The sequence below is a fragment of the Babylonia areolata genome, chromosome 14 (assembly GCF_041734735.1).
Source record: "Babylonia areolata isolate BAREFJ2019XMU chromosome 14, ASM4173473v1, whole genome shotgun sequence".
NCBI classification, from domain to species: domain Eukaryota; kingdom Metazoa; phylum Mollusca; class Gastropoda; order Neogastropoda; family Buccinidae; genus Babylonia; species Babylonia areolata.
The window spans coordinates 32,443,368-32,470,867 of record NC_134889.1 but is presented as its reverse complement, the minus strand read 5'-3'; the positions used below and the strand labels follow the sequence as shown (position 1 = coordinate 32,470,867).

At 43.1% G+C, this 27,500-nt stretch overlaps 2 protein-coding genes across 3 annotated transcripts in view; one reads left to right on the top strand and one right to left on the bottom strand.

The window, feature by feature from the left end:
- LOC143289592 (glutamine synthetase-like) overlaps positions 1–16,930 on the top strand; it is a 26,294-nt gene extending 9,364 nt beyond the window's left edge. Inside the window, exons 3-7 of the mRNA XM_076598628.1 lie at positions 2,641–2,802; positions 4,135–4,281; positions 6,069–6,196; positions 11,921–12,120; positions 16,020–16,930. Of these exons, the coding sequence (XP_076454743.1) occupies positions 2,641–2,802; positions 4,135–4,281; positions 6,069–6,196; positions 11,921–12,120; positions 16,020–16,308 (926 nt within the window). The 3' untranslated portion in view covers positions 16,309–16,930. The remainder of the gene's footprint in view (positions 1–2,640; positions 2,803–4,134; positions 4,282–6,068; positions 6,197–11,920; positions 12,121–16,019) is intronic.
- Positions 16,931–24,604: 7,674 nt separating this feature from the next.
- The window catches only part of LOC143289591 (large ribosomal subunit protein uL29-like), an 8,238-nt gene continuing 5,342 nt past the window's right edge, over positions 24,605–27,500 (bottom strand). For both annotated transcript variants that reach the window (XM_076598625.1, XM_076598627.1), the window contains exon 4: positions 24,605–25,089. In XM_076598625.1, coding sequence (XP_076454740.1) covers positions 24,846–25,089 — 244 coding nt within the window. In that variant the 3' untranslated portion in view covers positions 24,605–24,845. The remainder of the gene's footprint in view (positions 25,090–27,500) is intronic.

Here is a 27,500-nt window from a genome sequence, read left to right as displayed (position 1 = left end):
GGTTGTAAAGCTTTTCAAAGTCTGATAAATCATTACGTCATGACAATATCGATTCTTAATCATGCATCATGTTTCGTAGCTGGGCTAGTTCTCATTTGGAACTGATGTTATATCAAGTTTTCCATATGTATGTATATGTTGCATTATAGTGTTCGCATTGTATAATGTTCACATAAGGGGGGACGGGGGGGGGGGGGGGGGGGGGGGGGGGCGGGGGGGGCTTGGCCTGTATATGACTAAATCATCTTGAATCTTGAATCCCTCCCCCCATACACATTTGAACATGACATACAAACCCTTAACATCCACCCCCCCCCCCCCCCCCCCCCCCCCCCCTCCCCTCTTTTTTTTTTTTTTTTTCTTTCTTTTTTTTTCCCCTTATTTTGAATGGCGGAAGTGTTGTAATCTGAGCTTGTTTTCCTCACACCGTTGACATATATTCACGTCTATATACATTTGTATATATATATTATATATATATATATATATATATATATATATATATATATGTGTGTGTGTGTGTGTGTGTGTGTGTGTGTATGTGTGTGTGTGAGAGAGAGAGAGAGAGATAATATTACTGAAAGCCCCCAAGGAAGACTTCAAGTTCAAGCAGTAGTATTTGAATTTTGAACAAGATATTGCTGTTGGTCAGGCATCTGCCTAGCAGATGTGGTGTAGCGTACATGGATTTGTCCAAAAACTGTGACGCGCCCTCCTTGATAAAACCGAAACCAGAACATTATGAAGTTAGCTACTTCCCCCCTCCCCCCCCCCCCGCCCCCCTCCTCCCAACAACACGAATTTTAACAACAACTCGACAGGACATTACACACAACCTTTCATCTTTATTTATTCGTGATCATCGTCCGTAACAAACAAATTGTGCCTCAAATTACATGACACACGAATAGATAATTGTATGGTGACACCAGAGCCATGAATGGATCAACTTCAGCAGAAGGTTCACGGAATCTGAATGTAGATCGTATGGATGGATGGATAGCTTTTGCGATGAAATTAATATGGTTGAAAAGAACTGAACGAAGCCGCTGAATTATGTTCACATGGGGCGCTTTGTGTGGAGAGCAGGAGAACACTTTGGTCTACTAAATCTAATCACGAAGACACAGATAGGCTTGTGTGTAGTCAAAAGAAAGAGAGAGGGGGGGGAGATAGAGAGAGAGAGAGAGGGAGAAAAAAAGAGAGGGGAGAGAGAGAAAGAGAGAGGGAGAGAGAGAGGGGGGAGGGAGAGAGAGAGGGGAGAGAGAGAGAGACTCAGAACTCAGAACATTTTTTTATTCAAGGATTAAGATTTTTTAGGCATGGCCCATTCTTCCAATCTGTCCTTGCTAATCTACATCAGTTGCAATAGCACATATATATTTAATGAAAAGGGGAGAAAGAGAGAATTAGAATAGGAGAAAAAAAGTCCTGCAGAAAGAATATGATAAAGAACAGACACACGCACACGCACACGCACGCACACACACACACACACACACACACACACACACACACACACACACACACACAGATTGACAGATGGATGAGAGAGAGAGAGAGAGAGAATGTCATCAGTTTCAACAGCCAGATGACAAAAGCCACATTGTTATCATCAAATTCACGTACGACAGTTATAATCGATAGTAAAATGACTACTACCATCACCAGTATCACTTATACAACAACAGCTATTGTCACCATCATGATGGAATAAATGAATAATGAATAAATTCATGCATGCACACACACACACACACACACACACACACACACACACACACACACACACACACACACACAGAGGGTGTGTGTGTTGGGGGTGGGGGGTGGGGGGTGGGGGGGATTGAGTTGCGTGGGTGAATCTTATTTTCGTGAACGGTCACAGCTGTTTTGGATATATTGATTTGCCGCTGGAGAAAATCAAACAAGGTGTCATCTGTCCCGGTACAGTTTGACACGCTCTGTCATAATGATTACCTATAGTTTTCTCTGATGTAGATTTCACAAGCATGCGCGTGCAGATCAACAGGTATGTGTGTGTGTCGGTGTCTCTATGTGGTGTGTGTGTGTGTGTGTGTGTGTGTGTGTGTGTGTGTGTGTGTGTGTGTGTGTGTGTGTGTGTGTGTGTGTGTGTGTGTGTGTGTGTGTGTGTGTGTGTGTGTGTGTGTGTGTCCGTCTGTCTGTCTGTCTGTGTTGTATGTATGTGTGTGTCTATGCGTTTTGTGTGTGTGTCTGTGTATGTATGTATCTATATATGTTTGTGTGTGCGTGCGTGTGTGTGTGTGTGTGCTTGTCTGTCCGTGTGTCTGTGTGTGTGTGTGTGTGCGCGCGCGAGCGCACGTGTATGTGCGTGTATATGTGTCTGTTTGTGTGTGTCTGTGTGTACGCGTGCGCTCGTGTATATAAATGATGATATGTGTGCGTGCGTGCGCGCGTGTATACAGATAATGATGTGTGTGTGTGCGCGCGCTTGTATATAAATAATGATATGTGTGTGTGCATGCGCGCGTGTATATAAATAATGATATGTGTGTGTGTGCATGCGCGCGTGTATATAAATGATGATGTGTGTGTGTGTGCGTGTGCGCGTGTATATAAATAATGATGTGTGTGTGTGTGCGTGCGCGCGTGTTGCAGACTGCCCAGTGTGGAACTTTGATGGGTCCAGCACGTACCAGGCGGAGGGTTCGAACTCCGACATGTACATGCACCCTGTGGCCCTCTTCAGGGACCCCTTCCGCCAGGGGCCCAACAAGCTGCTGCTCTGCCAGGTCTTCAAGTTCAACAAGGAGCCCGCTGGTGAGTGTGTGTTGGGGGGCGTGGGGAGGGGGAGAGAGAGAAGAGGGGAGGGAGGGAGGGAGGGAGGGAGGGATGGGTGGAGGGAGAGGGGGGGAGGGAGAGAGGGTGGGTGGAAGGGAGTGGGAGAGAGAGAGAGAGGGGGGGGTGTGGGAGGGAGACAAGACAAGACAAGACAAATTCTTTATTATCGAGGATAATAGATAAGCACTGGCGCTTTTTTTTTTTTTTTTTTTTTTTCGTCCAGTCCCCGCCCTGAAACAGGGTCTACACTTCACAAAACTACATTATATAATATGTCATTGCATGCACTACACAATGCTACTTAAAGTCATAGAATGCAAATACTATACTACATAAAGGCATAAGCATGGTAAAAATAACACACACACACACACACACACACACACACACACACACACACACACACAAAACACACACACACACACAGAGGCACAAGCATGGTATTAATAATCGCAAAATGCACCACCACCCCACCGCCTGTACGCCCTCCCTCCCCCACCATAAAAACCAAAACAAACAGGAGTGTGGCTGCCTACATGGCGGGGTGGGGTGAAAGTGGTCATAAATCATATCCAGTACTAAAGAGCGGCAACTGTGTCCATTGACAGAGGTACACAGCTTCAAGTCAATGCTGCTTACCATGCTACCGATTCAGCTGGCACGCAGGTTAGAAAAAATAAAATGAAATGGAAGATACATTGGGACAAACCCAGACACTCCCTAATAAAAAGGGAAAAAAACAATATATATATATATATATATATATATATATATATATATATATCACGTGGAGTGCTGGCCTAGAGGTAATGCGTCCGCAGCGAGAGAATCTGAGCGCGCTGATTCGAATCACGGCTCAGCCGCCGATATTTTCTCCCCCTCCACTAGACCTTAAGTGGTGATCTGGACGCTAGTCATTCGGATGAGACTATAAACCGAGGTCCCGAGTGCAGCATGCACTTAGCGCACGTAAAAGGACCCACGGCAACAAAAGGGTTGTTACTGGCAAAATTCTGTAGAAAAATCCAATACAAATAAAACTACACGCAGTAAAAAAAAAGAAAAAAAAAAGAAAAAGAAAAAAAGGTGGCGCTGTAGTGTAGCGACGCGCTCTCCCCGGGAAGAGCAGCCCGAATTTCACACAGAAAATTCTGTTGTGATAAAAACAAATACAAATACAAATATATATATACATACGTACACACACACACACACACACACACACACACACACACATATATATATATGTGTGTGTGTGTGTGTGTGTATGTATGTATGTATATATCCGTGTGTTGCTGTTCCTGTCCCCAGAGACCAACAACCGCCTGAGCTGCGAGGCGGTGATGAACGAGGCCAAGGGTGCCAAGCCGTGGTTCGGCATTGAACAGGAGTACACCATGCTGGACGGCGATAACTACCCGTTTGGCTGGCCCAAGTGTGGCTTCCCGGGCCCACAAGGTGTGTTGTACCTACCCCTTCCCCCACATCTGCACCTTTCCACTTCCTCCACACACACCCTTCCCCCCCACACACACCCACCCGCAGCCCCCACCCATCCCCCGCCCGCCCCCAACGTCCTCCCCCTTCCAAACCCCTTCCATCTTCGGCCACACTGTCTCTCTGTTTCTGTCTGTCTGTCTCTCTCATAATTATCTCCCTCTCTTTTTTTATCCCACCCACCCCCCTTCTCTCTCTCTCTCTCTCTCTCTCTCTCTCTCTCTCTCTCTCTGTCTGTCTGTCTCTCTCTCTCAGCAGTGAGCAGTATATATAATATTAAAGTGATCAGTGTTAATGAACAAAGCGGCGTGTTGAAGTGAGCAGCATTAATGAAGAAAGTGGCGTGTTGAAGTGCGCAGTGTTAATTTATGAACAAAGCGCCGTGTTGAAGTGAGCAGTGTTAATGAACAAAGCAAAGCGCCGTGTTGAAGTGAGCAGTGTTAATGAAGAAAGCGGCGTGTTGAAGTGAGCAGTGTTAATGAAGAAAGCGGCGTGTTGAAGAGAGCAGTGTTAATGAACAAAGCAGTGTGTTGAAGTGAGCAGTGTTAATGAACAAAACACCGTGTTGAAGGGAGCAGTGTTAATGAACAAAGCAAAGCGCCGTGTTGAAGTGAGCAGTGTTAATGAACAAAGCACCATGTTAAAGGGAGCAGTGTTAATGAACAAAGTGGCGTGTTGAAGTGAGCTGTGTTAATGAAGAAAGTGGCGTGTTGAAGTGAGCAGTGTTAATGAAGAAAGCGGCGTGTTGAAGTGAGCAGTGTTAATGAACAAAGTGGCGTGTTGAAGTGAGCAGCATTAATGAAGAAAGTGGCGTGTTGAAGTGAGCAGTGTTAATGAACAAAGTGGCGTGTTGAAGTGAGCAGCATTAATGAAGAAAGTGGCGTGTTGAAGTGAGCAGTGTTAATGAACAAAGTGGCGTGTTGAAGTGAGCAGTGTTAATGAACAAAGTGGCGTGTTGAAGTGAGCAGTGTTAATGAAGAAAGTGGCGTGTTGAAGTGAGCAGCATTAATGAAGAAAGTGGCGTGTTGAAGTGAGCAGTGTTAATGAAGAAAGCGGCGTGTTGAAGTGAGCAGCATTAATGAAGAAAGTGGCGTGTTGAAGTGAGCAGTGTTAATGAAGAAAGCGGCGTGTTGAAGTGAGCAGTGTTAATGAACAAAGTGGCGTGTTGAAGTGAGCAGCATTAATGAAGAAAGTGGCGTGTTGAAGTGAGCAGTGTTAATGAAGAACGTGGCGTGTTGAAGTGAGCAGTGTTAATGAACAAAGTGGTGTGTTGAAGTGAGCAGTGTTAATGAACAAAGCAAAGCGCCGTGTTAAAGTGAGCAGTGTTAATAAACATAGCACCGTGTTAAAGGGAGCTGTGTTAATGAACAAAGCGGTGTGTTGAAATGAGCAGCATTAATGAACAAAGTGGTGTGTTGAAGTGAGCAGTGTTAATGAAGAAAGTGGCGTGTTGAAGTGAGCAGTGTTAATGAACAAAGCCACTCAAGGTCTAGTGGAGGGGGAGAAAACATCGGCGGGTGAGCCGTGATTCGAACCATCGCGCTCAGATTCTCTCACTTCCTAGGCGGACGCGTTACCTCTAGGCCATCACTCCACATGAATGAACAAAGCGGCGTGTTAAATTGAGCAGTCTTAATGAACAAAGCGGCGTGTTGAAGATGAACAAAGCGGCGTGTTGAAGATGAACAAAGCGGCGTGTTGAAGTGAGTACTGTTGATTCATCAACAAAGCTGCGTGTGTCCTGACAGGTCCCTATTTCTGCGGGGTGGGAGCCAACAAGGTGTTCGGGCGTGACGTGGTAGAGGCGCACTATCGTGCCTGTCTCTACGCCGGCGTCAAGATCTGCGGCTGCAACGCTGAGGTCATGCCCGCACAGGTCTGTACATGTTTGCTTGCTTGCTTGTTTGTTTGTTTCAGAATGAATAAAATATGAGGCCAGGAGAATAAATGATAAACAAATAGTAAAGAATGGTAACCCTTTCCAATTACAAGGTACACAACTTCAAGTCCATGCTGCTAACGCAACCGATTCAGCTAGCACACAGGTAAAAAAAAATAACAGGTACGTTGGAACAAACCCAGACACTTCCTCAAAAAACAAAGGAAGCACATTTCTTCTGTCATTGCTTGCTGTGCGCACATGTCAAATGACCAGTACTTGCTTTCTTTTTGATGAAGTGTCTGGGTTTGTTTCCAGTGTACCTTTTATCTACCTGTGTGCTAGCTGAATCGGTAGCTTAACTCTCTCCATACGAACGGCGAAAGAGACGACGTTAATAGCGTTTCACCCCAATTACCACCATCAAAATATTACAAGCGGAAGGCTCTTACACTGAAGAGGTGAATGTTGACAAAGAATACCACAATTCTGACGACGGAAGCTAAAGGTTGGGTCATTGAGACACCCACTGGACATCCGAGGTGTCTGTGTAGAGGAGAAGATAGGACTGGCCGTACTGAGTGAGTTAAAGCAGCATTGACTTGAAGTTGTGTACCTTGTGAATGGAGAAAGTTAGCACTCTTTACTATTCGTTAATCATTTGTTTGTTTGTTTGTTTGTTTGTTTGTTTGTTTGCTGTCATCTGCACCGTTTCAGTGGCATTTTTTACCCCCATCCCGTTCATTCCGATTCCTCTCTACCCAGCCACACCCGGGTTCGTCTGACGCAGTCCCAAGCATAGGCAGCCCACAGGGAACCTTCGATATTAGGTCGCCAGGGGAGAGAGGAGAGAGAAAGAGAGACATACAGACAGACAGGCAAACAGAGATGGAAAGAGAGACAGACGGACAGAGAGAATAACATGTTACAAGAACAGGCTGACATCTGGCACATGTCCTTTCTTTCTATGGGCCAGCTCACAGTGACACAGTGACACTCACATGCCGTGCAAAGAGGGTGCGTGTTGATCTCATCCCTATCCTTTGTGGGTTCCCTCTGGCTGTCTCTGTCTGTCTGTCTGTCCACCTTCCTCTGTGTGTGTGCGTGTGTGTGTGTGTGTGTGAGTGTGTGTGCGCCTGTGTGTGTGTGTGTGTGTGCGTGCGTGCGTGTGTGTGTGTGTGTGTGTGTGTTCGTTCTTTTGTTTCGCGTCTTTTCACTATCAGTGATATTAGACGATGTGTGTGTGAGTGTGTGCGTGCGTGTGTGTGTGTCTGTGTGTGTGTGTGCGTGTGTGTGTGTGTGTGTGTGTGTGTGCGCGTACATGCGTGTGTCATCATTCAGGGGGTTGGGGTTACCGATAAGGGAGATATTGAGGAAGGTTGAGAAAGGTGTGTGAAGTGGATGGGGTAAGATAGGGTGGTTACAACTGGAGTGTTATGTCCGGTGGTTTTGGGTGCAAGCAGCCTCTGGCGAATCCTTGTGTGTGTGTGTGTGTGTGTGTGTGTGTGTGTGTGTGTACATGCGTGTGTCATCATTGAGGGGGTGGGGGTTACCGATAAGGGAGATGTTGAGGAAGGTTGAGAAAGGTGTGTGAAGTGGATGGGGTAAGATAGGGTGGTTACAACTGGAGTGTTATGTCCGGTGGTTTTGGGTGCAAGCAGCCTCTGGCGAATCCTTCTTGTGTGTGTACGTGTGTGTGTGTGTGTGTCTGGGTCTGGGTCTGGGTCTGGGTCTGTGTGTACCTGTGTGTTTCTGTGTGTGTGTGTGTGTGTCTGGGTCTGGGTCTGTGTGTACCTGTGTGTTTCTGTGTGTGTGTGTGTGTGTCTGGGTCTGGGTCTGGGTCTGGGTCTGTGTGTACCTGTGTGTTTCTGTGTGTGTGTGTGTGTGTGTGTGTGTGTGTGTCTGTCTGTCTGTCTGTCTGTCTGTGTGTCTAAGTGTGTGTGTGAATGTGTTTGTGCGTGTGTGTTTGTGCGTGTCTGTGTTTGTGTCTGTGTGTGCGTGTGTGTTTGTATGTGTGTGTGTGTGTGTGTGCGTGTTTGTGTGTGTGGTGTGTGTGTATGTGTGTGTGTGTGTGTGTGTGGTGAGAGCAGGGTGCTGGGGTTTGATTGCTAAAGGAGGCTGTGGTGTTTGCGTGCTTTTCTTCCTTTCGTTTGCTCACATGTGTGTTTTCCTTTTGCTTCGCTCTGGCCAGGATTTGGGCGGAGGCTGGGATGACAGGGAAGAAGGGAGGTTGATTGTAGCGACACGTGTGTTTTCAGTTTTATTTCGTTTCGCTTTAGTCCCCTTTTTTAAGGCGAGGGCTGGATGTAAAAAAAATTTTTAAAGAATGAAAAATAAATGAATAAAGCACGTTCCTTGTTGATAAAGAATTTGTCTTTGTATGGCTCGACGCTTGGCTTATAGTTATCATAGATTGATAATTATAGGCTTACAGTTGGGCCAAACTAGCAAACTGAGAGCTGTATGATTGATGGTTTCCCCACTGCAGTGGGAAATCATTTACAGCTTGGTCTTCTGTGAAGGACTAGGACTCTCAAACTGGGAGGCAAGCTTGCACTGGCTCCTAGTGCTGCAGCCTTGGGGGCTAGCTGGCCTTTGGAGTGGGGGAGGGGGTGGGGGGGGGGGGAGGCCGTCCCAACGCCGACTGGCCTAAAGCTGTACTGGCCGAGAGAGTGGGGATGTAACTTGGGCAAGGCACTCCCCCACTTTCATCAAATTCTAGTTCAGGTAGTAGTCGGGACAGCAGTTGCCTCCTCTGCTGTTCTGATAGTCATCATCGGACACAACTGACTATATAATACAGTTATGTCAGTGAATTATAAATGATTGATTATACTTTGGGAAGATTGTGGGTTCTGTCTAGCTGTCTCTACTTCCAGTGATGTACGTGTTTTTATTGTGTTTTGATCCCCAGTGTGATTGACATGGTTATCATACTTTGCATTATCCTCCCCAGTGTGATTGACATGGTTATCATACTTTGCATTATCCTCCCCAGTGTGATTGACATGGTTATCATACTTTGTATTATCCTCCCCAGTGTGATTGACATGGTTATCGTACTTTGCATTATCCTCCCCAGTGTGATTGACATGGTTATCGTACTTTGTATTATCCTCCCCAGTGTGATTGACATGGTTATCATACTTTGCATTATCCTCCCCAGTGTGATTGACATGGTTATCATACTTTGCATTATCCTCCCCAGTGTGATTGACATGGTTATCATACTTTGCATTATCCTCCCCAGTGTGATTGACATGGTTATCATACTTTGCATTATCCTCCCCAGTGTGATTGACATGGTTATCATACTTTGCATTATCCTCCTCAGTGTGATTGACATGGTTATCATACTTTGTATTATCCTCCCCAGTGTGATTGACATGGTTATCGTACTTTGTATTATCCTCCCCAGTGTGATTGACATGGTTATCATACTTTGCATTATCCTCCCCAGTGTGATTGACATGGTTATCATTGTATTATCCTCCCCAGTGTGATTGACATGGTTATCATACTTTGTATTATCCTCCCCAGTGTGATTGACATGGTTATCATACTTTGTATTATCCTCCCCAGTGTGATTGACATGGTTATCATACTTTGTATTATCCTCCCCAGTGTGATTGACATGGTTATCATACTTTGTATTATCCTCCCCAGTGTGATTGACATGGTTATCATTGTATTATCCTCCCCAGTGTGATTGACGTGGTTATCATACTTTGTATTATCCTCCCCAGTGTGATTGACATGGTTATCATACTTTGTATTATCCTCCCCAGTGTGATTGACATGGTTATCATACTTTGCATTATCCTCCCCAGTGTGATTGACATGGTTGTCATACTTTGCATTATCCTCCCCAGTGTGATTGACATGGTTATCATACTTTTCATTATCCTCCCCAGTGTGATTGACATGGTTATCATACTTTGCATTATCCTCCCCAGTGTAATTGACATGGTTATCATACTTTGTATTATCCTCCCCAGTGTGGTTGACATGGTTATGATACTTTGCATTATCCTCCCCAGTGTGATTGACATGGTTATAATTGTATTATCCTCCCCAGTGTGATTGACGTGGTTATCATACTTTGTATTATCCTCCCCAGTGTGATTGACATGGTTATCATACTTTGCATTATCCTCCCCAGTGTGATTGACATGGTTATCATACTTTGTATTATCCTCCCCAGTGTGATTGACATGGTTGTCATACTTTGCATTATCCTCCCCAGTGTGATTGACATGGTTATCATACTTTGCATTATCCTCCCCAGTGTGATTGACATGGTTATAATTGTATTATCCTCCCCAGTGTGATTGACGTGGTTATCATACTTTGTATTATCCTCCCCAGTGTGATTGACATGGTTATCATACTTTGCATTATCCTCCCCAGTGTGATTGACATGGTTATCATACTTTGTATTATCCTCCCCAGTGTGATTGACATGGTTGTCATACTTTGCATTATCCTCCCCAGTGTGATTGACATGGTTATCATACTTTGCATTATCCTCCCCAGTGTGATTGACATGGTTATCATACTTTGTATTATCCTCCCCAGTGTGATTGACATGGTTATCATTGTATTATCCTCCCCAGTGTAATTGACATGGTTATCATTGTATTATCCTCCCCAGTGTGATTGACATGGTTATCATTGTATTAACCTCCCCAGTGTGATTGACGTAGTTATCATACTTTGTATTATCCTCCCCAGTGTGATTGACATGGTTATCATACTTTGCATTATCCTCCCCAGTGTGATTGACATGGTTATCATACTTTGCATTATCCTCCCCAGTGTGATTGACGTAGTTATCATTGCATTATCCTCCCCAGTGTGATTGACATGGTTATCATACTTTGCATTATCCTCCCCAGTGTGATTGACATGGTTATCGTACTTTGCATTATCCTCCCCATTGTGATTGACATGGTTATCATACTTTGCATTATCCTCCCCAGTGTGATTGACGTAGTTATCATTGCATTATCCTCCCCAGTGTGATTGACATGGTTATCATACTTTGCATTATCCTCCCCAGTGTGATTGACATGGTTATCATACTTTGTATTATCCTCCCCAGTGTGATTGACATGGTTATCATACTTTGCATTATCCTCCCCAGTGTGATTGACATGGTTATCATACTTTGTATTATCCTCCCCAGTGTGATTGACATGGTTATCATACTTTGCATTATCCTCCCCAGTGTGATTGACATGGTTATCATTGCATTATCCTCCCCAGTCATGCTTTGTATTATCTTCCCCAGTGGGGATGGAGATGGATATCATACTTTGCAGTGTCTTCCCTTGTGGGGAGGGATATGGTTATCATACTTTGTATTATTTTCCCCATTGGGGATTGAGATGGTTATCATACTTTGCAGTGTCTTCCCCCATACCAGGTGGGAGGCCCCATAAAGGGGTCAGAGATGGTTTATCATACTTTGTGTTGTATTGTCTTCCCCAGTGGGGGAAGAAGATGGGGCCCTGTGTAGGGGATGAAGATGGTTTATCATACTTTGCTCTATCGTCCTCGCTCCATTCGGAGTACCAGGTGGGGCCCTGTAAAGGGACTGGAGATGATTTATCATACTTTGCTGTATTGTCCTCGCCCCAGTGGGAGTACAATGTCGGGCCCTGTAAAAGGATGGAGACGATTTAACATACTTTGTAACTGCATCGTTCTCGCCCACAGTGGGAGTACCAGGTGGGGCCCTGCGAGGGGATCGAGATGGGCGACCACCTCTGGGTGTCCCGCTACCTGCTGCACCGGGTGGCAGAGGAGTTCGGCATCGTGACGTCTCTGGACCCCAAGCCAATGACCGGCGAGTGGAACGGGGCAGGGGCCCACTGCAACTACAGCACGGAGCCCATGAGAGGACCCGGCGGCCTGAAGTGAGTGCTCCTCAAAGTTTCAGTTTCCAGTTTCAGTTTCTCAAGGGGGCGTCACTACGTTAGGACAAAATCCAATATACGCCCAGACAGTCTGAAGTGAGTGCTCCACAAAGTTTCAGTTTTCAGTTTTGAGTTTCTCAAGGAGCCGTCACTACGTTAGGAGTGTGAGGGTTAACAGGTATGATTTAACCCTTTATAGTTAGTTCATAGGATTTGAAGGGTGAGATGAGGGGTGAGGGGGAGGATGTAGGGGGGTGGGGGGAAGTGATGGGGTATCAAGTGTAAATACACCCCATTTTTGATCACTGGGTTTGAAGGGTGAGATGAGGGGTGAGGGGGAGGATGTAGGGGGTGGGGGGAAGTGATGGGGTATCAAGTGTAAATACACCCCATTTTTGATCACAGGGTTTGAAGGGTGGGATGAGGGGTGAGGGGGGGGGGATGTAGAGGGGATGGGGAGGGAAAGTGATGGGGTATCAAGTGTAAATACACCCCATTTTTGATCACTGGGTTTGAAGGGTGACATGAGGGGTGAGGGGGCGGGGGGGGGGGGGGGGGGATGTAGAGGGGATGGGGAGGGAAAGTGATGGGGTATCAAGTGTAAATACACCCCATTTTTGATCACTGGGTGTGAAGGGTGGGATGAGGAGTGAGGGGGATGATGGGGGAGGAGAGGGGTGGGGGGTGGGGTTGCTAAAATTAAGGATAGTAGTTGTAATTACAGCTGTTATAGTTCACAGGGTTTGATAGGTGGGGTGAGGGTGAGGAGTGACGGGTAGGATGTGTGTGTGGGGAGGGGGAGGAAGTTGGGAAACTGAGGGGTAACAGGTGTGATTACACCGTTAACAGTTAGTTCATAACAGGGTTCGAAAGGTGGGACGAGCAGTGCGGGGGTGGGTGTAGGGGTTAGACAGAGTGGTCGGGTAGTAGGTGTGATTACAGCCATTTTTTTGTGGAGTGATGGCCTGGAGGTAATGCGTCCGCCTAGGAAATGAGAGAATCTGAGCGCGCTGGTTCGAATCACGGCTCAGCCGCCGATATTTTCTCCCCCTCCACTAGACCTTGGGTGGTGGTCTGGACGCTAGTCATTCGGATGAGACGATAAACCGAGGTCCCGTGTGCAGCATGCACTCAGTGCACGTAAAAGAACCCACGGCAACAAAAAGGTTGTTCCTGGCAAAATTCTGTAGAAAAATCCACTTCAATAGGAAAAACAAAAAAACTGCATGCAGGAAAAAAAATACAAAAAAGGGGGTGGAGCTGTAGTGTAGCAACTAGGATGTGTGTGTGGGTGTGAGGGGAGGGAGTTGGAAAAGTGAGGGGTAGTAATAGGTGTGATTACAACCTTTGTAGCTGGTTCATGGGGTTCGAAAGGTGGGATGAGCGGTGAGGAGGGGGATGTAGAGGTCAGAGGGACGGGGGGGCAGGTGGGAGTGAGGGGGTAGTAAGTGTGATTCCACCACTTTATAGATCACAGGGTTTGAAAGGTGAGAGTGAGGATGTGTGTGTGTGTGGGGGGGGGGGGGGGGGTAAAGGGGGCGAGGGGGGGGGGGGAAGTGAGGGGGTAGTAGGTGTGCTTACAGCTCTTTATGATGAGATCATATTGAGGAGCAGGATATAGGGGGTGAGGGGGAGTGATGGGGGTAGTAAGTGTGACTCCACCCCTATTATAGATCACAGGGTTTGAAGGGTGGGATGAGCAGTGAGGGTGTAGAAGCTGCGTGTGTGCTCTGGGGGGAGGGGGGGGTGGAGTTGGGAGAGTGAGAGGTAACAAGGTTGATTACAACCTTTAAAGTTAGTTCACAGGATTTGAAAGGTGGGATGAGAAGTGAGGGTGAGGATGTAGGGGGGTGGGTGTCTGGGTGTGAGGGGAATGATGGGGTAACAGGTGTGATTACACACTGCATAGATCACAGGATTTGAAGGGTGGGGTGAGGAGTGAGGGTGAGGATGTAGGGGGGTGGGGGTGTGGGTGTGAGGGGAATGATGGGGTAACAGGTGTGATTACACACTGCATAGATCACAGGATTTGAAGGGTGGGGTGAGGAGTGAGGGTGAGGATGTAGGGGGGGTGGGGGTGTGGGTGTGAGGGGAATGATGGGGTAAAACTGCATAGATCACAGGATTTGAAGGGTGGGGTGAGGAGTGAGGGTGAGGATGTAGGGGGGTGGGGGTGTGGGTGTGAGGGGAATGATGGGGTAACAGGTGTGATTACACACTGCATAGATCACAGGATTTGAAAGGTGGGATGAGAAGTGAGGGGGAGGATGTAGGGGTGTGGGGGTGGGGGTGTGAGGGGAATGATGGGGTAAAACTGCATAGATCACAGGATTTGAAGGGTAGGGTGAGGAGTGAGTGGGGGGGATGTGTGTGGGGGGGAGGGGAGGGTTTGGGAAAGTGAGGGGTAATAGATAAGATAAGATAAGAGTAACTTTATTATCTCCAACTGGAGAAATTTGGTCAGGTGCATTATCACAACATAGACAAGTAAACAACATGGGGACCATAACTGTAAAAGCCAACAACAGCCCCTACAAATATTACGAAGATACAAATGTAAAAAATATCACATACATCGTTTCATACATACATCCACACACTGCAGGTAATAACTAGTATTCTTAATGTAAAAACAGAAAGAAATAAGAAACATTATTTGAATATGATTATAAACATAGCCTACTATACTGCACATTGATTATAATAGATAAGATATGAATAAAGATGAATTGCGGAAAACCACAACCAAATAATCAGCACACACCCGCACACACCCCCCCCCCCAACCACCCCCCCCCCACACACACACACACACACACACCCCTCCCCCCCTACCCACCCCACACACGCGGATAACTTGATTAAACAAGAGTAATAAACATATGTTCTCAAATAAAAGCATTTCACATATTCGCTTTTAAAAACATTGCAATTAATTATTACATCGTAATTATTAAACAGAAATATATTTAGAATATGGACGTTAGCATTGGACATATTCCATTGTACATTCATCCTGCATATTGTACATTATTCTTCCTACATATTGCGCATTCATTATAACCAATTGTCACGTTTTAAGCTCAGTAAACACACACACACACACACACACAAACACACACACAGACACACACCACAACTAGAACACTGAGTTTGAAGGGTGGGGTGAGGAGTAAGGGTGAGATGTGTATAATGATGGAGGGTGGGGGGGAGGGGGGAAAGAGAGAGTTTGGGAGAGTGAGGAGGATAGCGGGGGGAGCAGTAAGTGAGATTTCACCAGTCGACCTCTTGACAGGTTGCTGTTATTTTCTCTCCGTCAAACACAAGACTCTTTACCCAGCTGTAGTTCCCGGATACACACGCCAGTCCCCCCCTCTTTCCATTCATGAGAGGCACCGGCCCGGCGGCCACCGTATGTTTAAACTCCTAAAGGTGACAGGCACGGATTGGTGCTGATTAAACTGAAGAACCTCGTTTCTTCATATCGCTGCTCTTTGAGTGAATAAGGGCGACTGCACCGCAATAAAATTAATGAATAAATAGATAAATAAATAAAACTTCATAGAGAGGGGAATGAGTAAGGCAAGTTCTGCTGGAGGAGCTTTCGGTATTCGTAGACGACAAGCTTGATTTAATGATAGGTCTGTAATTCTATGGAAGCCCACTGCAGGAATGGTGGTTTTGAGGTTCAGCTGGTGGTTATCTATAATTGGAAGGAGGGGGTGGGGTGTTTTTGTTTGTTTGTTTGTGAAGCACACAATCATTATGGTTTGCCGGAGAGAGCTGTGTACATATTTGATTGTAACACACGTTGTTGACAGATTTTTATAAACACTCCCTCACCAAAATTCCCTTCTTTTCTTTTTTCTTTTTTTTTTTTTTTTTTTTCTAATTTACAGAGTGATCGAGGACGCCATCGCCAAACTGTCCCGGAAGCACAAAGAGCACATCCGGGCCTATGACCCCAACCAAGGGGCGGACAACCTCCGGCGTCTGACGGGCCGCCACGAGACGTCCGCCATCGACGACTTCTCGGCCGGCGTGGCCAACCGGGGATCGTCGATCCGCATCCCGCGGCAGGTGGCGGAGGACGGCTTCGGGTACCTTGAGGACCGACGTCCGTCCTCCAACTGCGACCCTTACTCCGTGACGGAGATCATAGTGAGAACTACGGTGCTGGATCAGTAGACCGGGAGTAACAGTACAACCTGCCTTAGTTGCCTTGCCTTTCCTTGTCATGCCTTGCCTTTCCTTGCTTTGTCTTGTCTTTCCTGGCCTTGCCTTGTCTTTCCTTGCCTTGTCTTTCCTGGCCTTGTCTTTCCTGGCCTTGCCTTGTCTTTCCTTTCCTTGTCTTTCCTGGCCTTGCCTTGTCTTTCCTTGCCCTGCCTTGTCTTTCCTTGCCTTGTCTTTCCTGGCCTTGCCTTGTCTTTCCTTGCCTTGTCTTTCCTGGCCTTGCCTTGTCTTTCCTGGCCTTGCCTTGTCTTTCCTTGCCCTGCCTGTATGTCTCATGGATTCTTCTTTGCGTGGTTTTCCGTCCCTTCTTCTGTCTTCATCTTTGAAGAGCTGAGAGAGTCAGGTTTGTACAGAGGAACAGGCTCCATGCCTCAAGTGGACTGTCTTTGTTTTTCTTTCTTCTCTTCTCTACTCTTCCACCCCCAACCCCCCCCCCCCCCCACACACACACACACACACCCTTTCCCACCCTTGTGCGTGTCTTCATCTTTGAAGAGCTGAGGAAGGAAGGGGGAAGTGGAGGTTGGGGAGGGAAGGGGGGGGGGTGTTTAGAGGATCAGGCTCCATGCCTCATGGACTCTCTTTCTTTTTCTTTCTTCTCTTCTCTTCTCTTCCACCCCGCCCCCCTCCCCCCCCCCCCCCTGACCTCCCCCCCCCCCGCCCGGTGTGTCTTCATCTATGAAGCGCCCAGCTGGGGAGGAGGAAAGGAGTGTGTGGGGTTGTTGACTCGAAGGCAAACTTGGGTATCTGTCTATCTGTCTGTCTATCTGTCTGTCTGTTCACATGAATGTCTCTCTCTCTCTCTCTCTCTCTCTCTCTATATATATATATATATATATAGATAGATAGATAGATAGATAGATAGATATAGATATGCGTGTGTGTGTGTGTGTGTGTGTTATTTGGAAGGAAGATGCACTGTTGACACTATATACATGATTTTCTTTCAGATATTTTTTGTTGTCATTTTGATGCCGATCTGTTCTTGATCTTTTTTTCCTTTTTTTTTTTTTTTTTTTTTTTTTTTTTTTTTTTACTGTATAACTCATTTTTTGGCCAGGAAGAACATTAATTTTGTTTTGCCACTTTACAGCATGCTAATATTGGAGGACTACAGTGATAGATGTGGTCACTGAATCTCGTTGGTTTTTTCTGGAATCTACCTGATGCTTTCTTTTATTCTTCGTTTTTGGGGTTGTTTTTTTTCTTTTTCACTGGTTTGAGAATGCTTTTTTCTATCTGCATTTTATATCGGCAATTTTCTCTCTGTAACAAGCTGTTTGACGACAGATGTGACGTCATCTAGTATGGCTGGAACCGCGAGATGGAAGTTTTGCTTTCTCTGTTCCTTTCTATACTTTGGCATAGTGATCCAAAACATTTAGAATGATCGACTGAAGCAGCGTTATATAAACGGCGTTTTTGGTGTTATTTTAGGGGGTGGTGTGTGTGTGTGTGTGTGTGTGTGTGTGTGTGTTTGTTTGTTTGTTTGTTTTTGTTGGGTTTTTTTTTGGGGGGTTGTTTTTTTTAGTTGTTGTTTCGTTTTGTTTTGTTTGCTTTTTTCCACTGTGGCCTTCGTGATCAATGTGAAACATGATGAAGTAAGTTGTTCTATCTTTGATTTACCGTCTGATTTTAATCCATGTTGGTTTCTCCCTCCTTCAGCTCCTTTCATCACCACTGATGGCTTCTTTCTGTGTGTCAGTTTTTGTTTTACTGACAGGTCTTTTTTTTCTTGTCTTTTTTTTTTTTTTTTTTTACCAGTAAGGGCTTCTTTCTGTTTGTCAGTTTTTGTTTTACTGACAGGTCTTTTTTTTTTTCTTTCTTTTTTTTCTTTTTTTTACCAGTAAGGGCTTCTTTCTGTTTGTCAGTTTTTGTTTTACTGACAGGTCTTTTTTTTTTTGTCTTTTTTTTTCTTTTTTTTACCAGTAAGGGCTTCTTTCTGTGTGTCAGTTTTTGTTTACTGACAGGTCTTTTTTTTTTTTGTCTTTTTTTTTTTTTTTTTACCAGTAAGGGCTTCTTTCTGTTTGTCAGTTTTTGTTTTTCTGATAGATTTTTATTTTAATTTTCCTTTTTTTATTACTGTGCACGCATTTTGTAAACCTTTAGTGAACTGTTGTACAAAGTCCTATGTATGCATAAATCGATATATCTTTCGCTTCATAGTCTTCTTCTTCATGTTCGTCAGACGAACACACTGCTTTGTAGTTAATTGTACATAATGGTACCTTTGGCAGAGGACTTAGTGTTGTTGTTTTTTATAGTTGTTTAGAATTTTGGGGGTTACAAATTGTTGCATGGTATATGTATCAACATGGCACGCATTACCATAAACTGGAAAGGAGTATGGATATGAATGAATGAATTTGTATTTTTCCAACAGTAGCCTACTTACATATCTGTCGTTGTTCTATTAGACACAGAAAACTATACACATATAAATGTTGTTACACTTGATATACAAGTACAAGGATAAAAGAAAACATGATGAGCATGCAAAAAGAATAGGAAAAGAGCCAAAAGTGTACGATTATTATCTGAACAGCTTGCAAAACAGTTGTACATTGTCTCAGCCTCCTGAAAAGTAGCATGCACAGTTTTTCATTCTTTAGACAGCATACAGCAGTTGAAGACAACGTGAATGTGGTGAATATAGGGTTTTTTTTCTCTGTAGCTGGGATAAGTTCTTTGTTGTTTATCTCTTTGTGCTAAGCCGAAAAGCAAGCAGAACAAAGACCGGGGAATGCTTTCCACTATGCAGCCAACTCTGAAAGGCATCTTTCGTATTTTATGCCTTAAGAACACAAATTTACGATGTCGTTCAGGTGTTTTGATAGCTGCGATATCATACCTGTTTGTTGTTGTTGTTTACAGTACATTATGAGTTTGTTCAAATAAAATTATACAAAATGTTAGAATTACAAGGGAAAAAAAACCACACCCATTTCCACCCCTTTGTCCCCTTCTCTCTCTGTCTCTGTCTGTCTCTCTCTCTGTCTGTCTCTCTCTCTGTCTCTCTCGCCTGTAATGAATTTAAGGCACAGGGGTGTTACGTCATGCAATATCATACTTGTTTTTAGTACACAAACTTGATGATAAAGAGCCTGTTCAGATGAAATCATACAAATGTTAGGTTTGCAGGGAATAAACAGCCCCTACTTTTGCGCCCTTGCCCCCCTTATATCTCTGTCTGTCTCTGTCTGTCTGCCTGTCTGTCTGTCTCTCTCTCTATCTGTCTGACTGTCTCTCTATCTATCTGTCTCTCCTGTATTGAATTCTTAATCTAAGGCACAGGGGTATTTTGTCAGGGGATGGGTAGACAGGGCAGTGAGGTTATAAATGAACAGTTTCCTATTTTCATTCTGCATTGCTATGTTGTTGTTTCTTTTTCTTTCTTTTTTTTTTTTTTTCTTTTTTTTCTTTTTTTTTTTTTCGTAAGTACTTTTCAGGGCTGTCTATTACAATGCCCTAAACTGGTAAAGATTATGGAGAAGAAGAAAAAAAAAAGGAGTAATGTTTATTTAACAGTGAAACTAAAGCTTCGCTGGGCTGTAAAGATGTTTTTCCTTTCCAGCCTGATTCAGGCAGATCCCCCTCACCACCCACCTTCTCCCCCTTTTTCTCTCTCCCCCCTCCCACCTTCCTCCTTCAATATCCCCCCCCCCCACCCCCCCTCACCAACCCCCGCCACACCCTAACCCCACCCTAATCCCCTGCCAGTGAGCAGATTTTAAAAATAGATCATCAATGTTCACTCAGACTTAACACTGCGGTTGTGAGATAGCGACGAATAGGGTTGCTCTTGTGTTTAGCTGAGCTAATGAATATGTGATCATCTTGTGTTTAGCTCAGCCAATAACATGTCATGATCATCTTGTGTTTAGTTCGGCCAGTGACATGTCACGATCATCATATCATGCAGGTTCCAGTCAGTGTCCTGAGAAATGACATTTTCATGGTAGTTTTTATTAATGGTTTTGTGGAACAGCTGGTTCGATTCTTCCTTTCAAATACATGACCACCGTGCAGTTTTATCTTTTAATGTTTACATTGTCATTGAAACCATGTGTGTGTGTGTGTGTGTGGAACAGCTGCCTTTATTGATGATGTCATCTTGTTCTGAAGATTCTTCCGGGTCAGTTTACAGCCCCTGAAGAAAGCAGATTTGATAGGTTTTTTTGTTTTTGTTTGTTTTGGTTTGGTTTTTTTGTAAGTAGAATGATTCTGGGATTTTTTTTTTTAACTGTAACAAGTCTTTCCTGTTGATTTTGTTTATTTACACCATGTTTATCTTCATCTCAGACACAACACACACACACACACACACACACACACACACACACACACACACACACACACACACACACACACACACACACACAGCATTGTTGCACATTTAAGGCAGTGTTACTAAATGATACAAATCACAGAACGTTATAAGTGTTTATAGATCTGTGTTTCGGGTTCATGTATATACTCTGTTGGCCTTCTTTCTGTCAGAAACCCCAGTAAAGTGTGTAATGCTTTCACCCAACAAAGTACGTGCACTGATGTGTGTAGATTTACCCTTGCAACTAAAACCTGTGTACTTCAGCAGCATAAGTATCACGGAATGTGCCTTAAAACCAGAGTTTTACACACACACACACACACACACACACACACACACACACACACACACACACACACACACACACACACACACACACACAGAGAGAGAGAGAGAGAGAGAGAGAGAGAGACACACACACACACACACACACATATATATATATATATATATATATATATATATATATTATATACATATATATGTTTGCATTTACACACACACACACACACACATATTTATATATATATATATATATATATATATATATATATATATATTGGGAGATATTCTTCAAAATATTAATTGTAAATTCACATACTTCATGATGCAATCGTATAATGACCTCTTGTGTCATTCATCAACAGTTAGCAGGGTTTTAATCGCATACTGCCGCGGATTTTTATGATGCACTAATGAACTGATTAAAACAATTCACTGGAGATTTGTTGTGGAGAGTATATGTTGTTGTTGTTGCTGTTGTTTTGTTGTTTGTGTGTGCGTGTGTGTGTGTGTCTGTGTATGTGTGTGTGTGTGTGTGTTTGCACATACCCACACCCTTCACCCATTTTCCTGATGCTGGTCTTGTAAGCGTGTGTTTTCACTCTGCTTTGTCTGTCTGTCTGTCTGTCTGTCTGTCTATCTGTCTTTCTTTCTTGACACAAAAAGTTGGAGGAAGATTTTCATGGAATTATTCTGTGGACGTGGCCTTCTGCTGTCGGAATAGAAATAATTATTGATTTGATTTTGGTGGTGACCTGCATCAGTATTGTATTGTATTGTGTTGTATTGTATTGTATTGTGTTACTCTCTTTGTGTCGCAACATATTTCTCTGTGTGAAATTCGGGCTGCTCTGCCTAGGGAGAGTGTGTCGCTACACTGAGAGCGCCACCTTTATTTATTTATTTATTTGTATTTTTTTCCTGCCTGCAATTTCATTTGCTTTCCCTGTCGAAGTAGACTTTTTCTACAGAATATTGCCAGGGACAACCCTTTTGTTGTCGTGGGTTCTTTTATGTGCTCTAAGTACATGCTGCACACAGGACCACGGTTTTATTGTCTCATCCGAATGACTAGCGTCCAGACCGCCACTCAAGGTCTAGTGGAGGGGAAGAAAATACCGGAAACTATGGGATTCGAACCAATGCGCTCAGATTCTCTCGCTTCTTAGGCGGACGCGTTGCCTTTAAGCCATCACTCCACAGTATCTGCTCTGATTCGTGTGTATTATCAACAACACACGATAAGTAGAATGCATGTGAAGTCGTGAAAGGGAAAATGCTTGTCAACACGTGAAAGTTTTGTTTGTTTGTTTTGTGTGTGTGTGTGTGTGTGTGTGTGTGTGTTGTTGTTGTTGTTGTTCTTGTTGTTGTTGTTCTTTGTTTTTTGCTGCCCCATCATCTGCACCGTTTCAGTGGCATTTCTCCCACGCCGCTCATTCCGAGTTCCCACTTTCACAGCCACACCCGGGTTCGTCTATCACAGTCCTAGCGTCGGCAGTCTGCAGGGAACCATCGATGTTAGATCGCCAGGGGGCAACACACCAGAGGAGACCCTGCACTGCTGCTGAGTCACTTCGGTGGTGTTCAGTGGTGCCTGTTCTGATTTAACCTACTTAGGACACCGCCTACTAAGCCCCCTGCAGACGGCACAAATGGCTCAGTCGCGGAGCCAGACTTGAGTGAGCGTCCCTCTCAGAGTGGAGGCCGCCACCACATCCCTCAAACAATAGCCCCCCCATGAATCTGCCAACACTGAAGACATTGACAGGACTAACCCCAGGCACGGAAGTGGGTGCGTATCGAAACTGAGGTCACCATGACAGCAGGGCATGAAACGCCACATACTTTGGGACTTCTTTATTTATATTCATGATGATGGTGACGGAAGAGGATGATGATGATGATGTTGCTATGGAGGTCCATTTTGGTTTGGGACTGCGTGACAAAGCTGTACTCTACATTTCCTGTTATAATGACACCTCGGCGTCAACCAGGCCCGAGAGATACAGACACTTGTAGTGTTGGTCAGGTAATTAGAGCAACACATCCACAGACGCATCGTGGGTTTATAAGCTTTTTTTTCCCTCAGAACCTCTAAGGTAAATACCAGATTATGCTCTTAACTTGGGTAACTCAAATACTGAACTGAACATTAGTGACCCTTGTGGGTTTTTTTTTCTTTTTTTCTTCTTCTTTTTTTCTCTCCTAGTTCTTCAGTCAGAAGTATGTACGTGAAAGAATATACGAGACACACACTCAAGCATATAATCTTGGAAAGGCACGTGCACACAGTTTTATATCCAGAATACGTTTTTATTAAAAATATAAAAAAATTAACCGGAATGCGTTCACAGACAAATACACAATCATGGGATGTACAATTAAGTATTTCATTACATGAAGAAAATCCTGAATGTTTATTTTTCACAGATGGATAAGTATTTCATCACATGATCAAAATTCTGAGTGTTTATCCTCCACACGCAGATAGTATTTCATCACATGGTCAACATTCTGAATGATTATTTTTCACAGAATAATACAAGTATGTCATTACATGATCAAAACTCAGAATCTTTTTTTTCTCACAGATAAGTATTTCATCACATGATCAAAATTGTGTGCGTTTATTCTTCACATAGATATGTCATCACAAGATAAAAAATGTGAATGTTTATTTTCCACCAACGAATATGTGTATTTCATTACATGATGAAATTTCTGAAAATCTTATATTTCACAAACAGAAAAAAAGAAGTATTTTTATCACAACACCAAAGTTCTGAATGTTTATTTTTTTGCGGATAAGTATTCATCATATGATCAAAATTGTTGCGCGTTTATTTTTCACATAGATATGTCATCACAAGATCAAAATTATGAATGTTTGATTTCCATAGACGGATATGTGTATTACATCACATGATAAAAAAAAAATTATGAATGTTTAATTTCCACAGACGGATATGTGTATTACATCACATGATAAAAAAAAATTATGAATGTTTAATTTCCACAGACGGATATGTGTATTACATCACATGATTTAAAAAAATATGAATGTTTAATTTCCACAGACGGATATGTGTATTACATCACATGATAAAAAAAATTATGAATGTTTAATTTCCACAGACGGATATGTGTATTACATCACATGATAAAAAAAAATTATGAATGTTTAATTTCCACAGACGGATATGTGTATTACATCACATGATAAAAAAAAATTATGAATGTTTAATTTCCACAGACGGATATGTGTATTACATCACATGATTAAAAAAAAATTATGAATGTTTAATTTCCACAGACGGATATGTGTATTACATCACATGATAAAAAAAAATTATGAATGTTTAATTTCCACAGACGGATATGTGTATTACATCACATGATAAAAAAAAATTATGAATGTTTAATTTCCACAGACGGATATGTGTATTACATCACATGATTAAAAAAAAAATTATGAATGTTTGATTTCCATAGACGGATATGTGTATTACATCACATGATAAAAAAAAAATTATGAATGTTTGTGGGTGTCACAGACAGATTACATACCTTGATAAAATTGTCCACGTTTATTTTTCACATAAAATATTTCTTTACAAGATCAAAATTGTGAATGTTTAATTTTCACAGACAGATATGTGTATTTCATCACATGATAAAATATTATGAATGTTCGTGCCATCACAGTCCTTCGATGAAATTGTGCACGTTTATTTTTCACATAAATATTTCATTATAAGATCAAAATTCCGAATGTTTGTACTATCACAGACAGGTATAAGTATCATATCCTTTGATAAAATTTCAAAATTTCTTCTTCTTCTTCTTCTTTTTTTTTTTCAATTTTTTTTTCTTCTTTTTTTCAGACACCATTACAAATTTTGACGGCATACACACGCACAGGGTACAGCCTCTCTTTGCGCTGCTGCTTGGGCGTTTTCAGGTCTTTCTCGTGAGGGGTCAGGTGACGTCGTATGGCCCTGGTCTTTTTGGGCCGCAGGTCTTTGAAGATGTGTTTCTGAGAGCGGAAGTGCCTTCGCAGGTGTCTTTTCATCTCCTGGTTCACGTAGGTCATGACTCGTGCCAGGGATTTGCGTACACTGCGGCTGGAGAGAGATTGAAGAGACTGAGGCAGGCGCAATAGCTGAGTGGTTAAAGCGTTGGACTTTCAATCTGAGGGTCCCGGGTTCGAATCTCGGTGACGGCCGCCTGGTGAGTAAAGAGTGGATTTTTTTTTCCCGATCTCCCAGGTCAGCATGATGTGCAGACCTGCTTAGTGCCTGAAACCCCCTCTTCGTGAGTATACGCACGCAGAAGATCAAATACGCACGTTAAAGATCCTGTAATCCATGTCAGTGTTCGGTGGGTTTGGGAAACAAGAACATACCCAGCATACACACCCTCGAAAACGGAATATGGCTGCCTACATGGCGGGGTAAAAACGGTCATGCACGTAAAAGCCCACTCGTGTACATACGAGTGAACGTGGGAATTTCAGCTCAAGAACGCAGAAGAAGAGAATAAGAGAGCTCAGGATTAACTCTCTCAGTACGGCCAGTCCTCTCTTCTCCTCTACACAGACCCCTCGGATGTCCAGTGGGTGTCTGAATGACCCAACCTTTAGCTTCCATCGTCAGAATTGTGGTATTCTTTGTCAACATTCACCTCTTCAGTGTAAGAGCCTTCCGCTTGTAATATTTTGATGGTGGTAATTGGGGTGAAACGCTGTTAACGTCGATACTTTCGCCGTTCGTATGGAGAGAGTTTTTAACCGATGACGAAAGCATGTGTTAGTTTGATGAAACATAAATATGACTGCACATTAATTTTTATAAAATATATTCTTATACAGCATTTTAATGACATGCAAAATGTTTTACATCTATCCTCCCAATGTCCTTTTGGTCACATTCCTTTTTTTTTTCTTCTTCTTCTTTCTTTATATTATTATGATCTGAAACAATTATGGCGATTCCTCTGTTATCAAGCAACACTTTCATGTTGAGTTGAACAATTTAAAGTAGTAATCATGCATATACTTAAAATAAAAGAAGGTCATTGTTTTCATTGACAAGAGTTCACTGACAGCCGAAGAAACAAATGTTCTAAAAGGATTTAAATTATTTTTTTGCTGTTGGTTTTATGATGCTTTTATGCTAGATATTCATCCACTTCCATGTTACTCAAGATTAACAATGACAAAAATGACTTCATCAAGTGTTTGCGCCTTATACATATTATTAGTAGTGGTAGTAGTTATTTTTTTTAATGTATTTATCTATTATTTATTCACTCCCTATTTTTTTATTTTTTAACTTTAAAAAAAAATTCTTTTTCTTTTTTTTTCTTTTTTTCTCAAGGCCTGACTAAGCGCGTTGAGTTACGCTGCTGGTCAGGCATCTGCTTGGCTGATGTGGTGTAGCGTATATGGATTTGTCCGAACGCAGTGACGCCTCCTTGAGCTACTGAAACTGAAACTGAAACTACAATGACAAAACTTACTGTTCATATCAACAGCAGGAACCCGGGTCTGCATTGCAAAGTCTCTACCACGGGGGACAAGGTTTATCAAAACTTAAAATCGAATACATTTTGTTAGTCTCCTAAGCGCGTTGGGTTACGCTGCTGGTCAGGCATCTGCTTGGCAGATGTGGTGTAGCGTATATGGATTTGTCCGAACGCAGTGACGCCTCCTTGAGCTACTGAAACTGAAACTAGTCTCTCTGATCTCTGGTAGCTCAACTGATGGTGAGATTATCCTTTATGTCCTCCCCTGTCACCGACCCTAACGAAGCGGCGAAAGGATAATATAATAACAATAATAACAGTAATAATGAGGAGGAGGAGGATAATGATGATGATGATGATGGTAATGATAATGATAATGATGATAATAATGAGGATGAAGATGGTCACAACTTTTTGTTCATTGGATCAAGCAGTCTTTCGTTTACTCAGTTACTGTTAACAGTAAGCAACAGTTTGGGTTATTCCTGGCTAAACAACAACAACAAAAAATGTGTAGAAATCCACAATGATTTATTTAGTTGTGTGCATGCATACACAAGAGACAACAAAATGGGTTGTTGTTGTTTTTGTTTTTGTTTTTTTTGTTTTTGGGTGTTTTTTTTTTGGGGGGGGGGGTGTTGTTGTTTTTTTGGGGGGGGGGGGGCGGGGGGGTCGTTTGATTGTTTTGGGGGTTTGTTTGTTTGTTTGTTTGTTTGTTTTTACTTCTTTTTTTTTTTTTAAATCCACTATTCTGAAACATATTCAATTCAAATTTACAAACTAAAAAACAGAAAAGTTCATTTTTCAAACTATTATCAGTATTCACCACTGCAACGGCTCGAGATAAACAGCCTGGCCATTCCATGACAATATTCTCATTTGTCAACGCAAAAGAAATATATATATATATGTATATATATATATATATATATATATATATATATATATATATAAAGGGGGGGGGGGGGTATTGAGGGAGAAAAAAAGTATACACACACACGCGCGCGCG